Source organism: Pantherophis guttatus, chromosome 7, assembly GCF_059756535.1.
Source record: "Pantherophis guttatus breed Tessera chromosome 7, ASM5975653v1, whole genome shotgun sequence".
Taxonomy (NCBI): domain Eukaryota; kingdom Metazoa; phylum Chordata; class Lepidosauria; order Squamata; family Colubridae; genus Pantherophis; species Pantherophis guttatus.
In genome coordinates, this window is record NC_142069.1 from 68,503,006 (window position 1) to 68,520,541 (window position 17,536).

The window sequence follows — 17,536 nt, forward strand, 5'->3', positions numbered from 1 at the left end:
TAATAGTAAGCAATATTTATGAACTCTCTTGTCTTTATAAAGGCAGCCAGAGATACTGTTTCAGTTAGCATAAAGCCAGACACACAAAAGAAAATAGAGTAAAAAATATTTATCTTGAAGAGATTTTTTTAAAAATTGAAAAGAATTAAAATGAACAGTTACATCAAATTTGTAAAACCCTGACTTTTTTAAAAAAAAGTGTTGTTTTATTTTGAAAGATTTAGTTAAAGATAGAGGAAATTGAATAAGAACATATGGTTTCAAAATCTACTACTGTAATAAATTGATTCAGTAACCTACTGCATATTAAATGAAGGAGAATCATAACGGCGCTCGTTTAATTACATTCAAAATAAAAGGGAACAAATGATAAGTCAGATCTCTTCCATGCTAAATTCCCCAATTCTGGAGGAGAAAATCCAATATTTCCTATTGCCCTTTAAGGAATTATTGGACTATTGTAATAATAAAGGGCTTAAGACACCATTTATGTTTATTTCTCTATCATTTATACAGATTCTCTAGAATATTTTCATCATACATGAAAAAATATGGCAAAGACCACCTGTGTAGAATAGCTAGGAGAAAATAAGAAAATAAAAATGAGCCAGTTAAGAAATTTTAGCTCTGCCTTAATGAAAGCGTGGATGTGCATGATGCAGGTTAAATGGCTATGTAATAAGACTTCCTTTGTGAAGACTGCCTATCTTTTTTCCCCCTTGTACCTTGTTTTATTTCCCAATTTATTAAGAAAAATGAGCATCATCCTCCATAACATCATTACACTTCCATTTGACTTGAGAAGCCAAGTTAATGAACCCCCACTTTGGGGGTCCTATTCCAGATGAAACCTTTATTGGACAGCCAGTGGTTTACTCTAAAATTCCAGGACAGACGATTTTCCAGCAGCAGAAACTGCTACTTTACCTTGCCGCTAGGATTTTGGGATTTCCACCTTCCTGTCAAGTAACATCACAATTTTGCTTGAACCTCCTTGTTTTCCAACAGTTGCAATACAGGACAATATGGATATTCTCCATTGAGCATCCCATTCACTTTCTCCCCAAACAAAAAGAATTGTTGGTGAACAAATTGGGGGTGGTGAGGTCACTTCTCAAATGCTGTTTACAATTATGTAAGGATGGGGTGAGTCTAGCAGAAGAAACTACATTCTTTATGAAAAGGACACCTTAAATTTATTTATTTATTGGTTCGATTTATATATGCCGCCCTTTTCCGGAGACTCAGGGCGGCTTACAATGCGTTAAGCAATAGCCTTCATACTTTTGTATATTTATACAAAGTCAGCTTATTGCCCCCACAAACCGGGTCCTCATTTTACCTACCTCGAAAGGATGGAAGGCTGAGTCAACCTTGAGCCTGGTGAGATTTGAACTTGCAGTAATTGCAGGCAGCTGGTGCTACTTAACAGTGCTTTAGTCTGCTGCGCCACCAAGGCTCTTATTTACGTTTATTTACGTTTGCAAACCTCTTTTTTCTTCACACACACACACAGCTACTTAATTTAAAAAAACAATAAATAACTATGGCATATTTGTCCTAAATCTGCAACACTGTGGATAATCTCACATAACCATATGGCTCGATATTAAACTGTAAAGGGAGGAAATAAATTACTATAGATTATATTTTTGGAACAGGTTTCTTAAACTAGAAGTAGCATTTTAACTACATTGACTCGTGACTTTCAGTTCGTCTGAACTAGCTCGAATACAGCGATTCTACGTAAACATGGAGAGCAACACCGTCAGTAATTAAGCCATCGAGGGACAATTCCAACTTCCCCGCGTCCTTATAGCATCCTCCTGTTCCTTCTGCGTCCAAGCCAATGACTTCTGGGACGTGTAGTTTTTGAATTCTCCTGTCCACGCTGCCTTTGCTCAAACAACTACGCTTCCCAGGAAGCAGTGGGAACCTGTGAACCGCGAACATACGTCACCTTCTCCGGGAGCCAATCGCGCGGCGGCCGAAGCGAGCGCCGTCAGCCGCCAATGTTGTTTTCGCTGAGTCGAGCTCTGGTGGTGTTGGCGGTGCGGGCGCCATATTGGAAGGGACGAGGCGGTGTTTTTTTTTTCCCCTTTCACCCCCACCCAGCCCCCCCTCGCTCGTCGCAGAAACAACGGAGCCGCCTGGGCTCGTGCCTCGCCGCCGCCACCATGCTGTACTTGGAGGACTACCTCGAGAGTGAGTCTCTGCAGTGGGAGCGCGGCGGGGGGCAAGAGGCCCGAGGGGAGGGGGAACGGCGAGAGCGCAGCGTAGGCTCCGCCCACCTTCCTCCCTCTTTCAAGGCGGCTGTTGCATCTAACTGACTCACTCCTTCTCCCTCCCTGCAGTGATCGAACAACTTCCCATGGATCTCCGCGACAGGTTCACCGAGATGCGCGAGATGGACCTGCAGGTGCAGAGTACGTGAGTCAGCCCCGCCCACCGGACCGCCTCCCTGGCGCGGCTTCGAGCGCAGCCGGCCGCCGAGGCGGGCTTCCTGAGGGAAGGGTGGGAAGAGCTCCCTCGCAGCCGTGCGTGAAGCACCGTCGAAGGAAAGATACACGTGGCTCTCTCAGGCTCTGCCCGCACGAGCCTTTGCATTCGTCAGGAATTTAGGATTAGGCAAACGGCACCTGCGCCGTAAAAGCGCCTTTGCAGCAACACGAAACATAAGTTCAGAAGAATGATCCGCTAGCAGGGAGAGGAAAATAAGTTGGTAGGGTAGGAAATTGATGAGGATGAAGAAATACGTTTGATTACACGCATATCTCGCCTGACTTTCGGGAGCTCAGGAAGATGCACCTATTGCTTGCTTTCTCCCATTTCCCCCCATAACCGTCTGAGTTGAGTTGTTCTTCTGTGAGTTTCTTGAGTTGAGTTTCTGTGGCAGAGGATGGACTTGAACGTGGATCTTCCCATCCAGGTGTTTAACACTATACAGAATCGTCTGTAAAATAAAAACTATAATCAGCCTCATGCATAATAAACACAGTAAATAAGCAGAACTCACAAAAGATTTTTCCGCACATTGTTGATATATATACTGTATATGTATATACAACACTTATTTCTGCTGGAACAGTGACACTTCATAATACTGCCCAAAACACTACTTTTCCCCAATAATTTATGTAGATTTTTTCAGCCTGAATGTACATCACTTCCAGCTCTAAATTTTCTTTGAATCTTCTGTTGTGTATGAAGTATTTGGCATTTCTTGTTGCACATCATTTGTCCTAAATATTTCAATTTTATTATCTTGATGTTATTCACACTTTCCCTATTTTTGTCTATTTGTTGGAAGATTCAAACTAAACCTTAAAAAGCTAACTACGTTACTTTTAGCAGGTACCCTTTGACTCAATCAAAGTGATTAATTTATGATTTAGTATATTATGCAACTCCCCCTAACTGAACCATGATTAAGTCAACCATCTTGGAAACATACGTGTAATTGAGACTTGCTCATTGTTTATGGTGCATTTGAATTTAATTTCTTAAATACATTCTCGGATATATTTATGCACTCTCAATAGCAATTTGGTTTGGACAAACTCAACAACACTTTTTTGTGCGGCTGTTGATAAAAATAGGATCGCCTACGTCCGATGACAGATATGGCACAAGAAGAAGAACTTTTTCCTCTCCCTGGTGTTTTCCTGCAAGTGCAGGGTTAGGGTTTTTTGGATCAAGTTTTGATCCATTGGTTGTGACAGGAATTGACCGATCAACTTGTTGTCTGAGCCTGATTTTGCCCGCTAAGAGAGAATGACTGGCCCAAAGTCATCCAGCTGACTATTGTGTCGAAGGCGGGAGTAGAATTCATTCTTCTGGTTTCTAGCCTGGTGCCTTAAACCACTGGACCAGACTGGCTCTTACTATAGTACTGTCCAACAATACCATTGGCCTTATTCATTCTGGGTGCTAGGGGTTACAGCATAGCAACATCTGAAATACCCTAGCTCTGCTGTATATAGACAGTTCAGTAGTTAGGAATTTTGAAACTATTTTCTTTGCTGCAGCTTTCATGACAAATGTGTCTGAAGATAAATATGCTATCTGGAAGTAAAGTAGATTCATTTGTAATACTTCGTTCAGCTAATGTGATCTTATATCTCCTTATTTTGTAAATTTCACTGGATTTAGGAAGACTTAATTTTACAAAAATATTTTTAAGATGTCATGTGTCTCTTATAATGTTAAAGTACTGCCAGTGGTTTAGCAGTTAAAATATCAAATTGGAGTGAGGAAACTCATATTCAAGCCTATCCTCAGTATGGAAATGCACTTGTGAACTTTGGACAAGTCATGTTCTCAAATCAACTTTTCTGATCTTTTTAATGTGCATTAAAAATGAGGAAAGATTCTCTTGTTAACTGTCTTGAGGTTTTGGGATATAAGTCAGACAAACCTCAATGGACAAATTAAATTATGTCTTATGACCAGTCATTTTCTTAATGTCTTAAAATATTTGCTTACTAGTGTTACTCTATTTCAAACTATTACATATTTATCTAGATAAATGAACATATAGAATTTTCTTTGTGTTTAAGATGCAATGGATCAACTGGAGCAAAGGGTAAATGAATTTTTTATGAATGCAAAGAAAAACAAACAGGAATGGAGAGAAGAACAAATGACTTCAATTAAAAAGGTAAGAATAAGGCAAATGCCTTCTTACAACAAAATTCCAAAGTAGATCCTTGAATTTGTTTTAAATTACTTATGAGTTTCGATATAAACATTCTTCACAGGTAGGATAAAATGCAGAATTCCTTCTGTATAAAATTTAAGGATTTTAACCACATTTGATTCTCTGCTTAACCAGAAAAAGAACTATGACCTGTGAGTAGTGGCAAAGGAATATTTCTACTACTTAGAGAAAATTATTTTTTATTTTAATTAGGCAGGCATTAAACTACAAGGCATATAACAACAAAAGAATTGATACAGTGAGTTTTTAAAGAATGAATCATGACCTTGGAAAATGTATTTCATGGTTGATGGCTTTCTTTTTTAAAGAATCTTTTAAAGATCATTTTGACTTTATTTTAATGCTTCAGTTTTCAAGGATGATTTTGCTTTTCAGTAGGACTGCAAAATTTGAAATGTTTCCCACGTGATCTGCTCTATTTCATTTAGAATCGGGTTGCCCCAACCATTCTAGAACTCTTTTGCACTCAGGCGTTTGAAATCTAAACAAGTATTTTTAGCAGGAAATGGGTCAATTTTGTGCTTGAAATGTTCCTGGAATATCTAGAACAACTATTTCAGCTTTGAACAGCTTTCAGAATCAAAATACTGTAGAATATTTCAGTGTTGATGTATTTTCTACACCTATACATTTTTTATATGACCTGTCCTATTTACAAACAAGTGGCATTGATAGATTTTTTTAAATGCAATGTGTTTTCAATATAGACATTGGCTTTCATTTTATTTCCACATATTCAAGGGCACACAGTATCTTCCACGCTTGAAAATAGTGGAAAGAGATGGAACTATTTAAATTTCAACTAATCTTCAAATTTGATTTGATACCTATTTGATTAAATAACAGGAATAAATACCAAATGAACAAGTTAAATCAAAGGTCTTGGTTATTTCAATAACATTTTTCACTTATGAATACTGATTATAGAATTATAAATATTTATACATTAAACTCAATTCTAGAACCTAAGTTAAGTATCTCAGACAAATAGTAACTATTTAAACCGTGTTTTGAATATATACAATGAAAGGTATCCTATCATAGTCATTGGTAGTGGGTTCCATTATTAAAAGTGCTCATTTTGTTAGGAAGTTTTATCTAACTTTCAACTAGGGTTTGCCTTCCTGAAATTTAAATCTGTTATCACATATCCTGCTAAATGGATAGAAATTGTGTATAGAAATATTTGAACAATTCCATCATAAATACTGTCTTCAGTAGTGTTTTCTAAAACTAAATACATTCAGCTTCTTACACCTCTATTATAGGACTTCATTTCAAGTTCCTTGATTACCTTTACTTGAACCTTTTTATAACTCTAAATATTTGCTAAATCATGGTTCTAGAAATACATTTATATTCACTTATTTACCACGGTTTCTATGTTGTAATTCAAAACTCCTTTGAACAGATAACATCCAGCAAGAAAAAATTAAAATAATAATTAGAACATTGCCTAATAGCATCACCTATGGAAGCAGATCAATCTTCATTGTTTTCAAATCCTTTGCTGAAGAGCCAGATCTTTAAAGATTTTTTTAAAAGCCCAAAAGAAGGAAGTATTCCAGATATCAAATTGTAAGCTTTTCAAGGCCTAGGGTTGTGGTAGTGGCAGTGGTACACAATCACTGAAAAGCATGTAAGCATTTTCTCCCAGCTTTTACTGGATGGACAGTCTCAGCCCAGACGGTTTAAATATTACCTGTCCTGAACCCTAGTATGTCTCCAAACACCTTGATTTGTGCCTGGAAGCAAACAGCCAGTGTAACTCTTACAGTAATGCTTTCAGATGGACAAATCTAGATACACCCATCTGAGTTTCTGAATGCTGTTCCAGTTGAACTTTCTGTGTTTTTTTCAAGAACATCTCCATATAGAGGAAATTGCAGTAGTCCCATATTAATTAACCCATATTAATTTCTATCTTAAAATATGTTTTATTTTAATATATTAATATAGTGTAATAATGCATTGATAGATAATTTTGCCCTAGTTCAGTTAGTAATTATTAATGTGTTACTAAATAATATTTGTGACCAATTTGCCTACATAATATTTCTGATGCAGGATTACTACAAAGCGCTAGAAGATGCAGATGAAAAAGTACAGTTGGCTAATCAAATTTATGATTTAGTAAGTAAAATAGAAAATTTTGAGTTGATTTATATGGTGGTCTTCAGTTGACACTTTCTTTCAACATTAGTACATAAATGTAACTGTATAACAATAGAAATAAATATATTTTCATTAACACATGCAGGTCTGCCCTAATTTTTGAACATCCCAGAGCTCCTGCCTAGATTTGTACCACTTGTGGTACAACCAAATTTGTGGTGGTTTTTGTGTTAGCTTCCTTGCTGACTACATGGTTTGCATGGCCTGACTTTTCTAAGAAGAAAGACCATTTAATTTCATAATAGCCTTTATCAGGTGATAGTTAATTGAAATCTGAGAGGGTATATAGAGGCTTAAAGTTTGTATTAATTTAGCCAGTGGTTTTTCAGCTCGGTTGTCTTAGTTTGCACAATACATCCTAAAGTATAAGTCACAAAGATAAGATTGTCACCCATGTTTCAATGTAGCCCAACTTGTCAGTTGACAGATGACTTTACATAATGGCAAACAATGAAAAATATGAGTGTAGGGAAACAAGATAGAACAGGGATATGAAATGGAACCAAAAGATAAATGGAAAGTGATGAAGCAGATACCTTATTGTTATTTTCTGGAATCTATCATCTGGGTATAAAAAGAAGTCTTATTTCCATTACAAATATCTTCTCCATGGTGAAACATGATTTTGATACAGTATTTAAAACAGTTGAGAGATCTATAAGAATTGAATAAATGTAATAAATGAATAAATGTATTTCGTGTAAGTATATGAACGCTTTTATGTTGAGGATTCTGTTATGCATGTTTTATATGGCAAATTTTCATTTTCTTAATACCCTTCTAAAGGTCTGAAATGATAATGCTGGTTGAAAATAAGCTGACAGTTCTAAAAATCTGTTATTAAATTAGGTAGACCGTCATTTAAGAAAATTGGACCAGGAGTTAGCTAAATTTAAAATGGAACTTGAAGCTGATAATGCTGGTATTACCGAAATACTGGAAAGACGTAAGTATGTGTGATAATCTTTTAGAATTGTGCTAGTGCGTATAATATTGTGGGATGATAAAATTCTAGTTTAACAGTACCAGGCAGTTAATAGTGTGCAAAGTACCCAAGATCCAGTTCAAAGATGGCATGATTGGATCTGAAATTAAGAATTTAAAGTAACATTGCGATTTGCAGTGTACAAAATTCACATGTAAATTCACATTTACATGTGAATTAGATTAGAATTTAGATTTGATTCAGTAAAAGAATGATAGGCATGATAAGGCATGAAAATCCTTGAATCTGCTTTACAGTTTGAAAAAATAGAATGGAAATGGTAGAAATGATTGATTTTAAGAGGGTTATTAACCCTGTAAAGTTTTAACTACATTTTGAGGTTTTCCATTAGGAATGTTCTAATTCTACAAGATAAAAATCTAGTAGAATGAAAAAGATAAGTAAACCCATGGTGTCAGGGTCCTTTTTTGCCATATTTAAAGTACCTTGTCAAAACCATATATGGGATTAAAAGAAATATTTATTATCCTGACAGGTTCTTTGGAACTGGATACACCTTCACAACCATTGAATAATCATCACGCACATTCTCACACTCCAGTAGAAAGTAAGTTGAATATTTTCCCTTTAATTTGATTTAGTATGAATATAAAACTAATAGGATTATCTACATAAAAAGCAGGCTGTCTCCTAAAGCTGCCATTGGAATTTGCACAAATGCTTGAATGCATTCGGTGGATCTAAAATTGATAAAAATAGCTTGATAAGACTAAGCTTTTTAGAAGTATGTCACTTGCATTTCAGCACCATAGGTTAGACTTTTGGACTGACAGGTTTTTAAAAATTCTTTATACAGAAAGGAAACACAATCCCTCCTCTCATCATGCAGCAGCAGACCATGTACCTGAAAAGAAGTTTAAATCTGAAGCTCTTCTGTCAACTCTCACTTCAGATGCGTCTAAAGAAAATGCACAAGGTAATTTCTGTTATAAATTTAAGTGAAAATCTAAGCAAACTGAACCATTTTTGCATCCTATATTCAGAAACTGTTGTTTGAGGGGAAATTTTTTTTATTTAAAAGTGGTTGCCGCAGCATTTGCTGCTAAAAGCTGTATGACAGAACTTATAAGCTATAAGTGCAGAAGTAGTCCAAAAATTAAAAACAGCTTTAACAAAACATGGGGAAAATAGACTAAACAGAATTGCCATTGATTTCTGGTTAGCTCCCTACTAGGATTATGCCCCCCCCACAAAATGCATTTTTTCTTTATACTTAACTCTTTATCCTTAACCCCTGCTTTTCAGTTCAAGGAGACTTATGTATTTGTTTATTAGTTTTATATGACCACCCATCTCAAAAACATGAGTCTGGATAGCTAGCAATATTAAAAAAGGTAAAACATATATAAAATATATAAAACAAAGATATCAGGGAAAAATTAAAAATCTTAAGTCAATCATTCAGCAGAACCAGGAGATGTCTTCATCACACACACTGGGTCCCAGGCTCGATAGAGGCAAGTCTTCTAGGCCTTATTGGAAGACCAATAGGAACAGCCAATCTCAACTCTGGAAAGATAATATTCAAGAGGGGGAGCATCAGAACATAAAAGGCTGCTCCTGGGACCTGCTGGCTGATACTCATAAGCAGATGAGACCTGGAAGATTCTTCTCCTGTCACACTACATGGGACAGATAGAAATGTCCAGCAAAACAATGGGCCCATAAACAACCAGGTCCTAAACCATGAAGGGCTGCCAACACCTTGAATTTTCCCCAGAAGCATGTTAATAGCCAATGCACAGTTTTAAATACTTAGTCCTGAATAGCAACCAGATCGAGCAGAAGGTTGCAGCAGCCTATCACTAACAAGGGCAACAGTATATTTGTGATCTAAGTCTTCCAATATTTTCTTTGATTCAGTGCAACATGTTTCCTCCCATTTCTGTTTTTGAAGAAATGGGTGGAAGAATATATAAGAAAACGGCCTTATCATATCTAGAAGGATCTTGTTGACACAAAAAATAACATATAGGCTCATGATTCACCACCTCTTTTCACCCAGCTATTCCTGATATTAATATCCTTCCTTCTTTTTCTCTACGTTCTTTGTTCAATGTCTCATTTTTTTCCATTTCCAACTTTGCCTTGCATATGTGCTAACTCATTTGCCACATCACTATTACTATCTTTCCAAGGAAGAGAATTAGTCTGCCCTACTTCCATTTGTTTACTTACAGTTTGGCAAGGACATGTTTCTAATATTTTTTAACAGCAAAAGAAACAAAAAAAACCAGAATTTCTCTACAGTTGGAAGACAAGTTTGGGAAAAGATGCTTTTGATAAAAAGTAATATTTGTCATAGGCCAGACTGCTTATTTACTTATGGCTGCAAATATTTTTTAAGGCAGTAAATATTTTCAGTTTTCTGAGTGGTATGTAATATACTTGCCATTACATAATCTTAAATTACATACACTTAAAAGCACGTGAGAAGTGATTCGGAGCCAAATAAAATTTTGTAACTTTCTGCATTGTCCTAATAATATTCATGTTGCATCTTAAAATATGTATCTCTCATTTTATTTGTGTAGCATATAGTTGAACTAAGTAGAGAAAAAGGTTAATATTTTATTGCTAATAAATTTGATTCTCAAGACATGCAATTTTGAGTATTGTAATATTTATCATACCATTGTATTTTAAAAATCACCCTACTTTTAAATTTGAATACCAAGAACACTCCTTTTTTAATCATATCAAATGGTTTATTGAAGCATGAAATAAAGAATTCATTTCTTCCATAACTTTGTTACATTTTAGTCTTTGGGCGAGAGAGCAAACAATAGCGAGAAACTGATACAGCACCAAAATCTTTCCACATCATTAAATCAATATTTTCCTTTCTTAATTAGCACACTATCTAACTTTTCCTTCATACACAGTTGATTTCCAGTTTTCTGACATTTACTTTTTTAGTTCTCATTTTAGACTATATAAATATGTTCCCTTTATTCATCAAGGGTGTCGAAACAGTAATTCATCATCCTCATCCAACAGTGCATATAATGCAAATTCTTCTCAGCCATTGGCATCGTATAACCTGGGCTCATTATCTTCAGGAGCTGGAGCTGGTGCTATTACCATGGCAGCAGCTCAGGCAGTGCAAGCCACAGCACAGGTAAGGAATTCAAAGCATGTTTTAAAATACCTATCCCAAACAGGTTGTTAGAGCAACATTTATTTCATTAGATTTGCTATTGGCATTTCAAAACAATTGTTTTCAAAGATGTCAATCTATTGGTTGACATTTCATAGATGTAGGTTTTAGAAAAGGAGAGATTTATATAGGACATTCTGAAACCTTTTCCCACTAGGTTAAACTTGTAAACCTGTAATTTTATCTACATGTGCTTGAGACGAGCCACAGGAAAATATCAATAATTTTCTTGCAATATTTTGGACATGGAAAGATCAAACCTCAGCTGTAGTATTTTTTAGGGAAGAAAGTAAAGTAATCATTAAATGATTATACCTTAAACAAGCTTTAACTGCTCCATAATGTACTTATAGATTAGCTCAAGGTCTAGTCATGCTTCAAGGAAAGCAGTGAAAGTCAAGTGCTTCACTTCTGTACTCATTGTATTATAAATGAGGCTAAATTTGAAACTATCCATGTAATATTGCTGTTTTTCTTTTAGATGAAAGAAGGAAGACGGACATCGAGCTTAAAGGCAAGCTATGAAGCCTTTAAGAACAATGACTTCCAACTCACAAGAGAATTTGCATTATCCAGGGACACAGCTGGATATACCTCATCTGCTTTGGCGTCTACATTATCACAGACATTGAGTTCATCAACCACAGATTCACGGAGTGGTAGAAAAAGCAAGTACGTTCATTAAAACTGTTGTCAGAGACATTCAAAAGAGGATTGCAGTTTCTACCTGGGAAAGACAAAATTACATGCATGACAAAGATACAGGGTTTATTGCATCTTTCAGCTATTGTACAGCATTAAAATATTTATTTTCTGCTTTCCTACCGAGATAATAGATAGATTACAACAATGCTGGATGTGGGATTCCACAACCATTTCTCAAGAGTTCCCGCCATCAGTGTCTCTGCAGTCACATGATCACAATCTGTGTTCTCAGTTGCCCGGCTTGCAATTAACATTGCAATGAATAATTTGCACAATGGGGAAACTGCCAGGGAAGGTCACAAACTTCTCCTATAAGTTGCTCTTGCAACTTTTTCTCCCAAGGAACCTTGCTATGGATTAGGAGATTTTAGGGATCTGCCAGTACATGGAAGTCCCACTCATAGTCCTTGCCAGGTCACCCACACTCAGTAGTGCCAGCCCACAGCTCTTGCCTAGCAGCCTGCTTGCCTAGCAATCTGATCACATGAGGCCCTTCTTTAATAATCTGTGCAGTTAGCAACCAAACTGCTGGGATTGCCATCACTAAGTAATCTAGTTATATGACATTGCTCTCAACACAGTTTAGCAAAGGAAATTATAGTCCTAGTTGCCACTGTAACCAAGGTCTATCTGAAAACCTTTTACACTACAGGTAGTCTTTGATTTATTACCACAATTGAGTCTAAATTTTCTGTTGCTAAGCAAATCACTGCAGTTGTTAAGTTAGTCACACATTTGTTAAGTGAATATAGCTTCCCCATTGACTTTGCTGGTCAGAAGGTTGCAAAAGGTGACCACATGACCCCGGGACACTGCAACCATCATTAATATGAGTCAGTTGCCAAGTGTCTGAATTTTGATCACGTGACCATGGCGATGCTGCAATGGTCCATGTGAAAAATGGTCCAAGTTCTTTTTTCAGTGCCATTGTAACTTCGAATGGCCACTAAATGAACAGTTGTAACTCGAGGACTACTTGTAGTTGTGTTCCCTCTGTGATGTCTTTCCAAGACCACCTTTATCTATTATTCTCTTTGTTAGCAGCACTAATAACAAAATGAACTTTTCTTTTGCTGCTTTTCTGGACAATCTCCAGCTTCAATTTCCAACTTCCCAAGACTCAAAAAAGAAAATGTACATTAAGCAGCAAGTAGCTAAAGCAAGAGTAAAAAAGCTGAGCATCTAACCCATCTTTTTGCAGCAGTCTGCACAGAATTCGTGCCATTCTCAGGAGATAGGTTATAATGCCTCCTGCTATCACCATTCTTAGGATCTGGCCTGTCAGGCAGATACCTCTGAGTAGGAATGTAATGAGGATAGAGTCTGTAAATTCAATTTTAAGCCAAAGTTTCATGCCAAAAAAATAGGAACTGCTATTAGTTTTGACCACCAGATGGAGTGCAACCACTACAATAATTTTCACCTTTTTTTTTGGCAGCATGAACTTGCTGTCTTAATCCGGCTTATCACCTTAAGGCGCAGAAGCAATTAAGTTATCAAATTTCTAAGCCTTTTTATTTCCATACTATTCAGTATTTAGACTTCCCTTCAGGAATAATTCAAGAGCTATGGTTGCTGAAGATTTTTAAAATATATTATTTGCACTGTTACTTAAGAATACGAAGATGAATTACAGCGAAGGCAAGAAAATGCATTCTCTGAGTCTGCAGGAAGTTTTTTCCTATACTGAAAGAAATTGATATTCAAAGAAAAGGGCTCTAACAAAAGAATACTCAATGAATTATAATTAATTCCTAAATTCCATTGTATGCCATTTGTGATACATTGCCTTCTTTAACAAAAATCACTGAAGAAAAGTTCAAAGAAGAATGACCCAAAATCTTAGTTGGACCTCAACATTCCCCTTATGAAGAAAAGGTAGATTATTTTATTATGCATAGTCCCCAGACAGAAAATTCAGACTTTCTGTAAGTGAAGGGAAAAGTATTTGTTACATACTGGTTTAACTTAGAAATCATTTTAAAATTGTATCAAGTCACAGTTTTTTAAAATTGTTTTGTTTTCAGGGTGTCCCCTGTCATGGAAAATAGATTGGCGAAAGTAACCTGTTTATGTTAATTTTTCAGAAACAATAACAAATCTTCAAGTCAACAGTCGTCCTCATCATCTTCATCTTCTTCTTTGTCATCATGTTCTTCATCCTCTGCACTAGCCCAGGAACTCTCCCAGCAAACAGCAGTCATTCCCGAGTCTGAATCTAATAGCCAGGTTGATTGGACCTATGATCCAAATGAGCCACGTTACTGCATTTGTAATCAGGTATATTCTGTCAGAGAAAGAACATTGTTTCTGACAGGGCAGTTTGCCTAGTTTATTGATCATGGCTGATTTGCTGAGAGGAGACAGATGTGATAATCTGTAATTATGTACCATAAATTGTGAATATATATATTATAAAATCATTTAAAATTACCAAATTACAATGAATTCTATACAGCTAGATGACCAACAGTTTGTTGATATATGCAGAATATAGTGCATCTTTGAATCAAATCTTTGAAAATGTCTGCATAGTTCAAAGAAATATAAATAAATCTGCTTCCAATATCCAATTTTTACTCATTTTATTTTTGGAGATGCAGAATTAGTAGAATTTAATAAATAAATTTAATAAAACGTATATATCTTTTTATGCAGTAACATCCAAAAATCTCTTTGGATGTAAAATCTTGTCAGTGTTTAGCAGATTTATATTACAAAAATATTAAACTCAAAAATTAAATCTGGCTGTTGGCTTCCAAACTAAGAAAACATAGAAAGAAAACATAACACACAGGAAAATCTGAATAAACAAAATGATTCTCGAATACTGCTTAAAAATATATAGGCATAAATTTCTGTAGAATGAGTAGGCTCACAATTAGTTTCTGAAAACAACATTCTTAAATCTTTTTATTTTGATTATCATATTTCTATAACTGATTCTATGGACTCCCAGCATTTTGAGATTTGCAGTAATAGAAAATAGTATACAAGTATAATAACTAAAAAGCCTTAAATGTTTAAAATATAATGATAATACTTTTTTAGTGTAAATGAAAATTATATCACTAAGATGATAGTACTACAGAGCTGATTCAAATAATAACTAGATTGAGAAACAATTTTAGCTTTGATTTTAATGTTACCGGTATTTAATATTACTGTTGCTTCCTCTGTTTTGTTTACTTTTAATAAAGGTCTTGTTGATTGAATTTCAGATTAGATATTAGAAGTATTTTCTGTTGAAAAATAAACTTGAAACACAGCTGTTAAATATAAAATCTAACGATGCTAATCTCATAAATCAGCTATATTCAGTCATACAAATTGGCTGTTTCAGATTTGTATTTGAAAACTCAAAACAACATTCTATTTAATATATAAGGCTGATATTGTACAAATAATAAATAAACCAGATTAAGATAGTAAATATATGAAAAGAAAGTTACCTGTGTTTATAAATTGCAGCTGATAGTAATGGAAAAATATAAATGTTTTCCACAAACTGGTATAGCCATGTTTCCAAACAGGCAGTTCATCAAAGTGACTCCCAAACAAATTTAAAATATTAATGATCAAAGAAAAAAGTTCAGTAACTCTTGGACATTTCAATGGGAATTTGTGGAAGTCATCTCCAATCTAAAAATTCCAATAATAGAAAAGTGAGCATATAGTATGACTATTCTTTCAGTATATTAAAAGTTGGAACTGTCAATCTCAATCTCTCCTAGTAACTTTTTGATGTGAAGTATTTTCTGATCATATAAAATCTAATGTTCAAATAATATGTACTGATTCTTCATAGGTGTCATACGGTGAAATGGTGGGCTGTGATAATCAAGATGTAAGTATGGAAAATAATTAAAACTAGAAATAATATCTTGTTGATTTTTTATTTTTAGTTTTTAGTTTTCTAAGAACCACGTTAAAAAATAATCAGATCTAATGCCTGGGGTTGAACACACACAAACACAATATATAAATATATATGCATGTCAGTATTCAATTCTTTTTCACTGCTTCTAATACTATATTTGAAGAAAGAGTTGGATGTACAGTCAGAAATGCTTCAGCTTGTCTGTGGGACTTCAGTGAGTGTGACTTGAGTGTTTTAAACCCTAGGCGTAACTTTTAGATTCTGTTTGATGGTTTTGGGAAAAAATAATACAGTTATTATTATTAGAATAATGCAATTCTTGAGAATTTAAAGATGATTTTACACATACAAAGCTGCCTGAATAAACACATAGTAGTTGTCCCGGTAATATTGATGGCCAAGAAATATAACGTCTTAGATGAAACTTATCTGGCTTCCTAAAGAGATCTGGTATTTTTCCTTTATTTATGAGTCTCTGTGAATCTGTCCCATATTAATACATTGCATTTTTTTAGCATCAGTGTTTCAGAATATCGTGTTTTCTCTTTTATGTATCTTACAGTGTCCTATAGAGTGGTTCCATTATGGCTGTGTTGGATTGACAGAAGCACCAAAAGGAAAATGGTACTGTCCACAGTGTACTGCTGCAATGAAAAGAAGAGGCAATAGGCATAAATAAATGCTGCATTATCTTCACTCCAGTTAACGTATTCCTTTTGGGAGGTGGATTAGGAGGAAATGCTTCTTTGCAGCCAGTCAAAGAAGGATTGATATAGCTGTCAAAAATATTGACTTCTTAATTTTGCTAGCTGTGTTTTAATATTGTACCTAAATTATTTATGCACTACTGCTGTGCTATAAATACTTTTCCAGTTAGCCATGGATTGTTCCAGTGGCAAACATATGCAGACATTTGTACTCCGACCATTTTCTCTAAGCAATGGGCATTCTATGATAACTTGGTCTTCAGATAATTCCAGCAAAAGAACATTTCGAATCATTTTATATTCAGCTGACATTCTGCTGCATGTTCTGTGCTCAAGAACTGTTATGGAATTTTTGTATATAAGTGGTAAAGGAAGTCAGGCTGTCAAGAGAATGGACTTTTTCAAATGCCTTTAGAGCTTGCTCTCTGGTTGAAATGGAATTCAGCAGGCTGAAGAAGATGGTTCTTGTATACACACACTGGGCTAATATCCTCTGGAGTACTTGGAACATAGCAACAGACTCTTGTACACTTTAAAGAAAAAAATACCACTAATCTTTATATGTTTGGGGTCCATTCAGGGCATAGTCATTAAAAATGGTGTTAAAGTGATAAACTTTTTATACCAAATGTGTTTATTTTTTGTGCAAGTGATCCTTTAAATTGAAACTGTATTAGGTGTTCAAATTTGGAAAAATCAAATGCTAGTATTAATGCTTTGCATACTGTATCAAAGAAAGACAGTACAACATTTCATGAAAGCTTTCATAATATGCAGTCTAACTGGAGGATTTTAAATAGTTTTTATTTTTTTTAATAAAATATATAAATAAAAGGTTTCCATCTCCAACATACTAAGCAATATGCCTACTGTGTGGTGGGTGGTTCTTTTTTTAAAAAACTTTCCTTATTTATAATGCTAAATTGGTTCACGTAACATGGTTCACGTAAGCAAAAAAAGCTTTCAATACTTGAAATGGTTTAATGTTTATATTACATCTAGGAAATGCATTTATGCATAAAATTGCATAATTAAAAGTTGTGTTGAATTAAGGTCAGTCAGCTGGTAGGACATGGCAAGAAACAGTGAATTGGATCCTCAATTTGTTGCTATCGTAAGGAAATTACATTAGTGGTGTATACTATGCTTTGTTTCTTTTCTAGTTTCTTTTCTTGCCACTTCT

The 17,536-nt window shown here is 35.1% G+C and overlaps 2 protein-coding genes across 6 annotated transcripts in view; one reads left to right on the plus strand and one right to left on the minus strand.

The window, feature by feature from the left end:
- TSPAN12 (tetraspanin 12) overlaps window positions 1–2,423 on the minus strand; it is a 116,012-nt gene extending 113,589 nt beyond the window's left edge. The window contains exon 1 of one of the 2 annotated variants that reach the window (XM_034431064.3): window positions 1,961–2,423. The gene's annotated coding sequence lies outside the window, so the exon portion shown is untranslated. Of the gene's footprint in view, window positions 1–1,346 lie in introns of both variants that reach the window. The other variant, XM_087874190.1, reaches the window with a different exon arrangement.
- Window positions 2,002–17,202, plus strand: ING3 (inhibitor of growth family member 3). 4 transcript variants are annotated; one of them, XM_034431058.3, is made up of 12 exons: window positions 2,002–2,205; window positions 2,355–2,430; window positions 4,560–4,660; window positions 6,788–6,853; window positions 7,745–7,841; window positions 8,377–8,448; window positions 8,698–8,817; window positions 10,865–11,022; window positions 11,543–11,733; window positions 13,854–14,046; window positions 15,575–15,613; window positions 16,209–17,202. In XM_034431058.3, exons 3-12 carry the CDS (start codon window positions 4,565–4,567, stop codon window positions 16,323–16,325), a joined length of 1,149 nt encoding a protein of 382 aa, XP_034286949.1. In that variant the 5' UTR covers window positions 2,002–2,205; window positions 2,355–2,430; window positions 4,560–4,564; the 3' UTR covers window positions 16,326–17,202. The 4 variants fall into 4 exon arrangements, with proteins under 4 accessions (XP_034286949.1, XP_034286948.2, XP_034286951.1 ...); XM_034431057.3 differs by having other exon boundaries at window positions 2,008–2,205; window positions 2,355–2,426; window positions 10,964–11,022; XM_034431060.3 differs by having other exon boundaries at window positions 2,124–2,205; window positions 2,355–2,426.
- The last annotated feature ends 334 nt before the right edge of the window (window positions 17,203–17,536 follow it).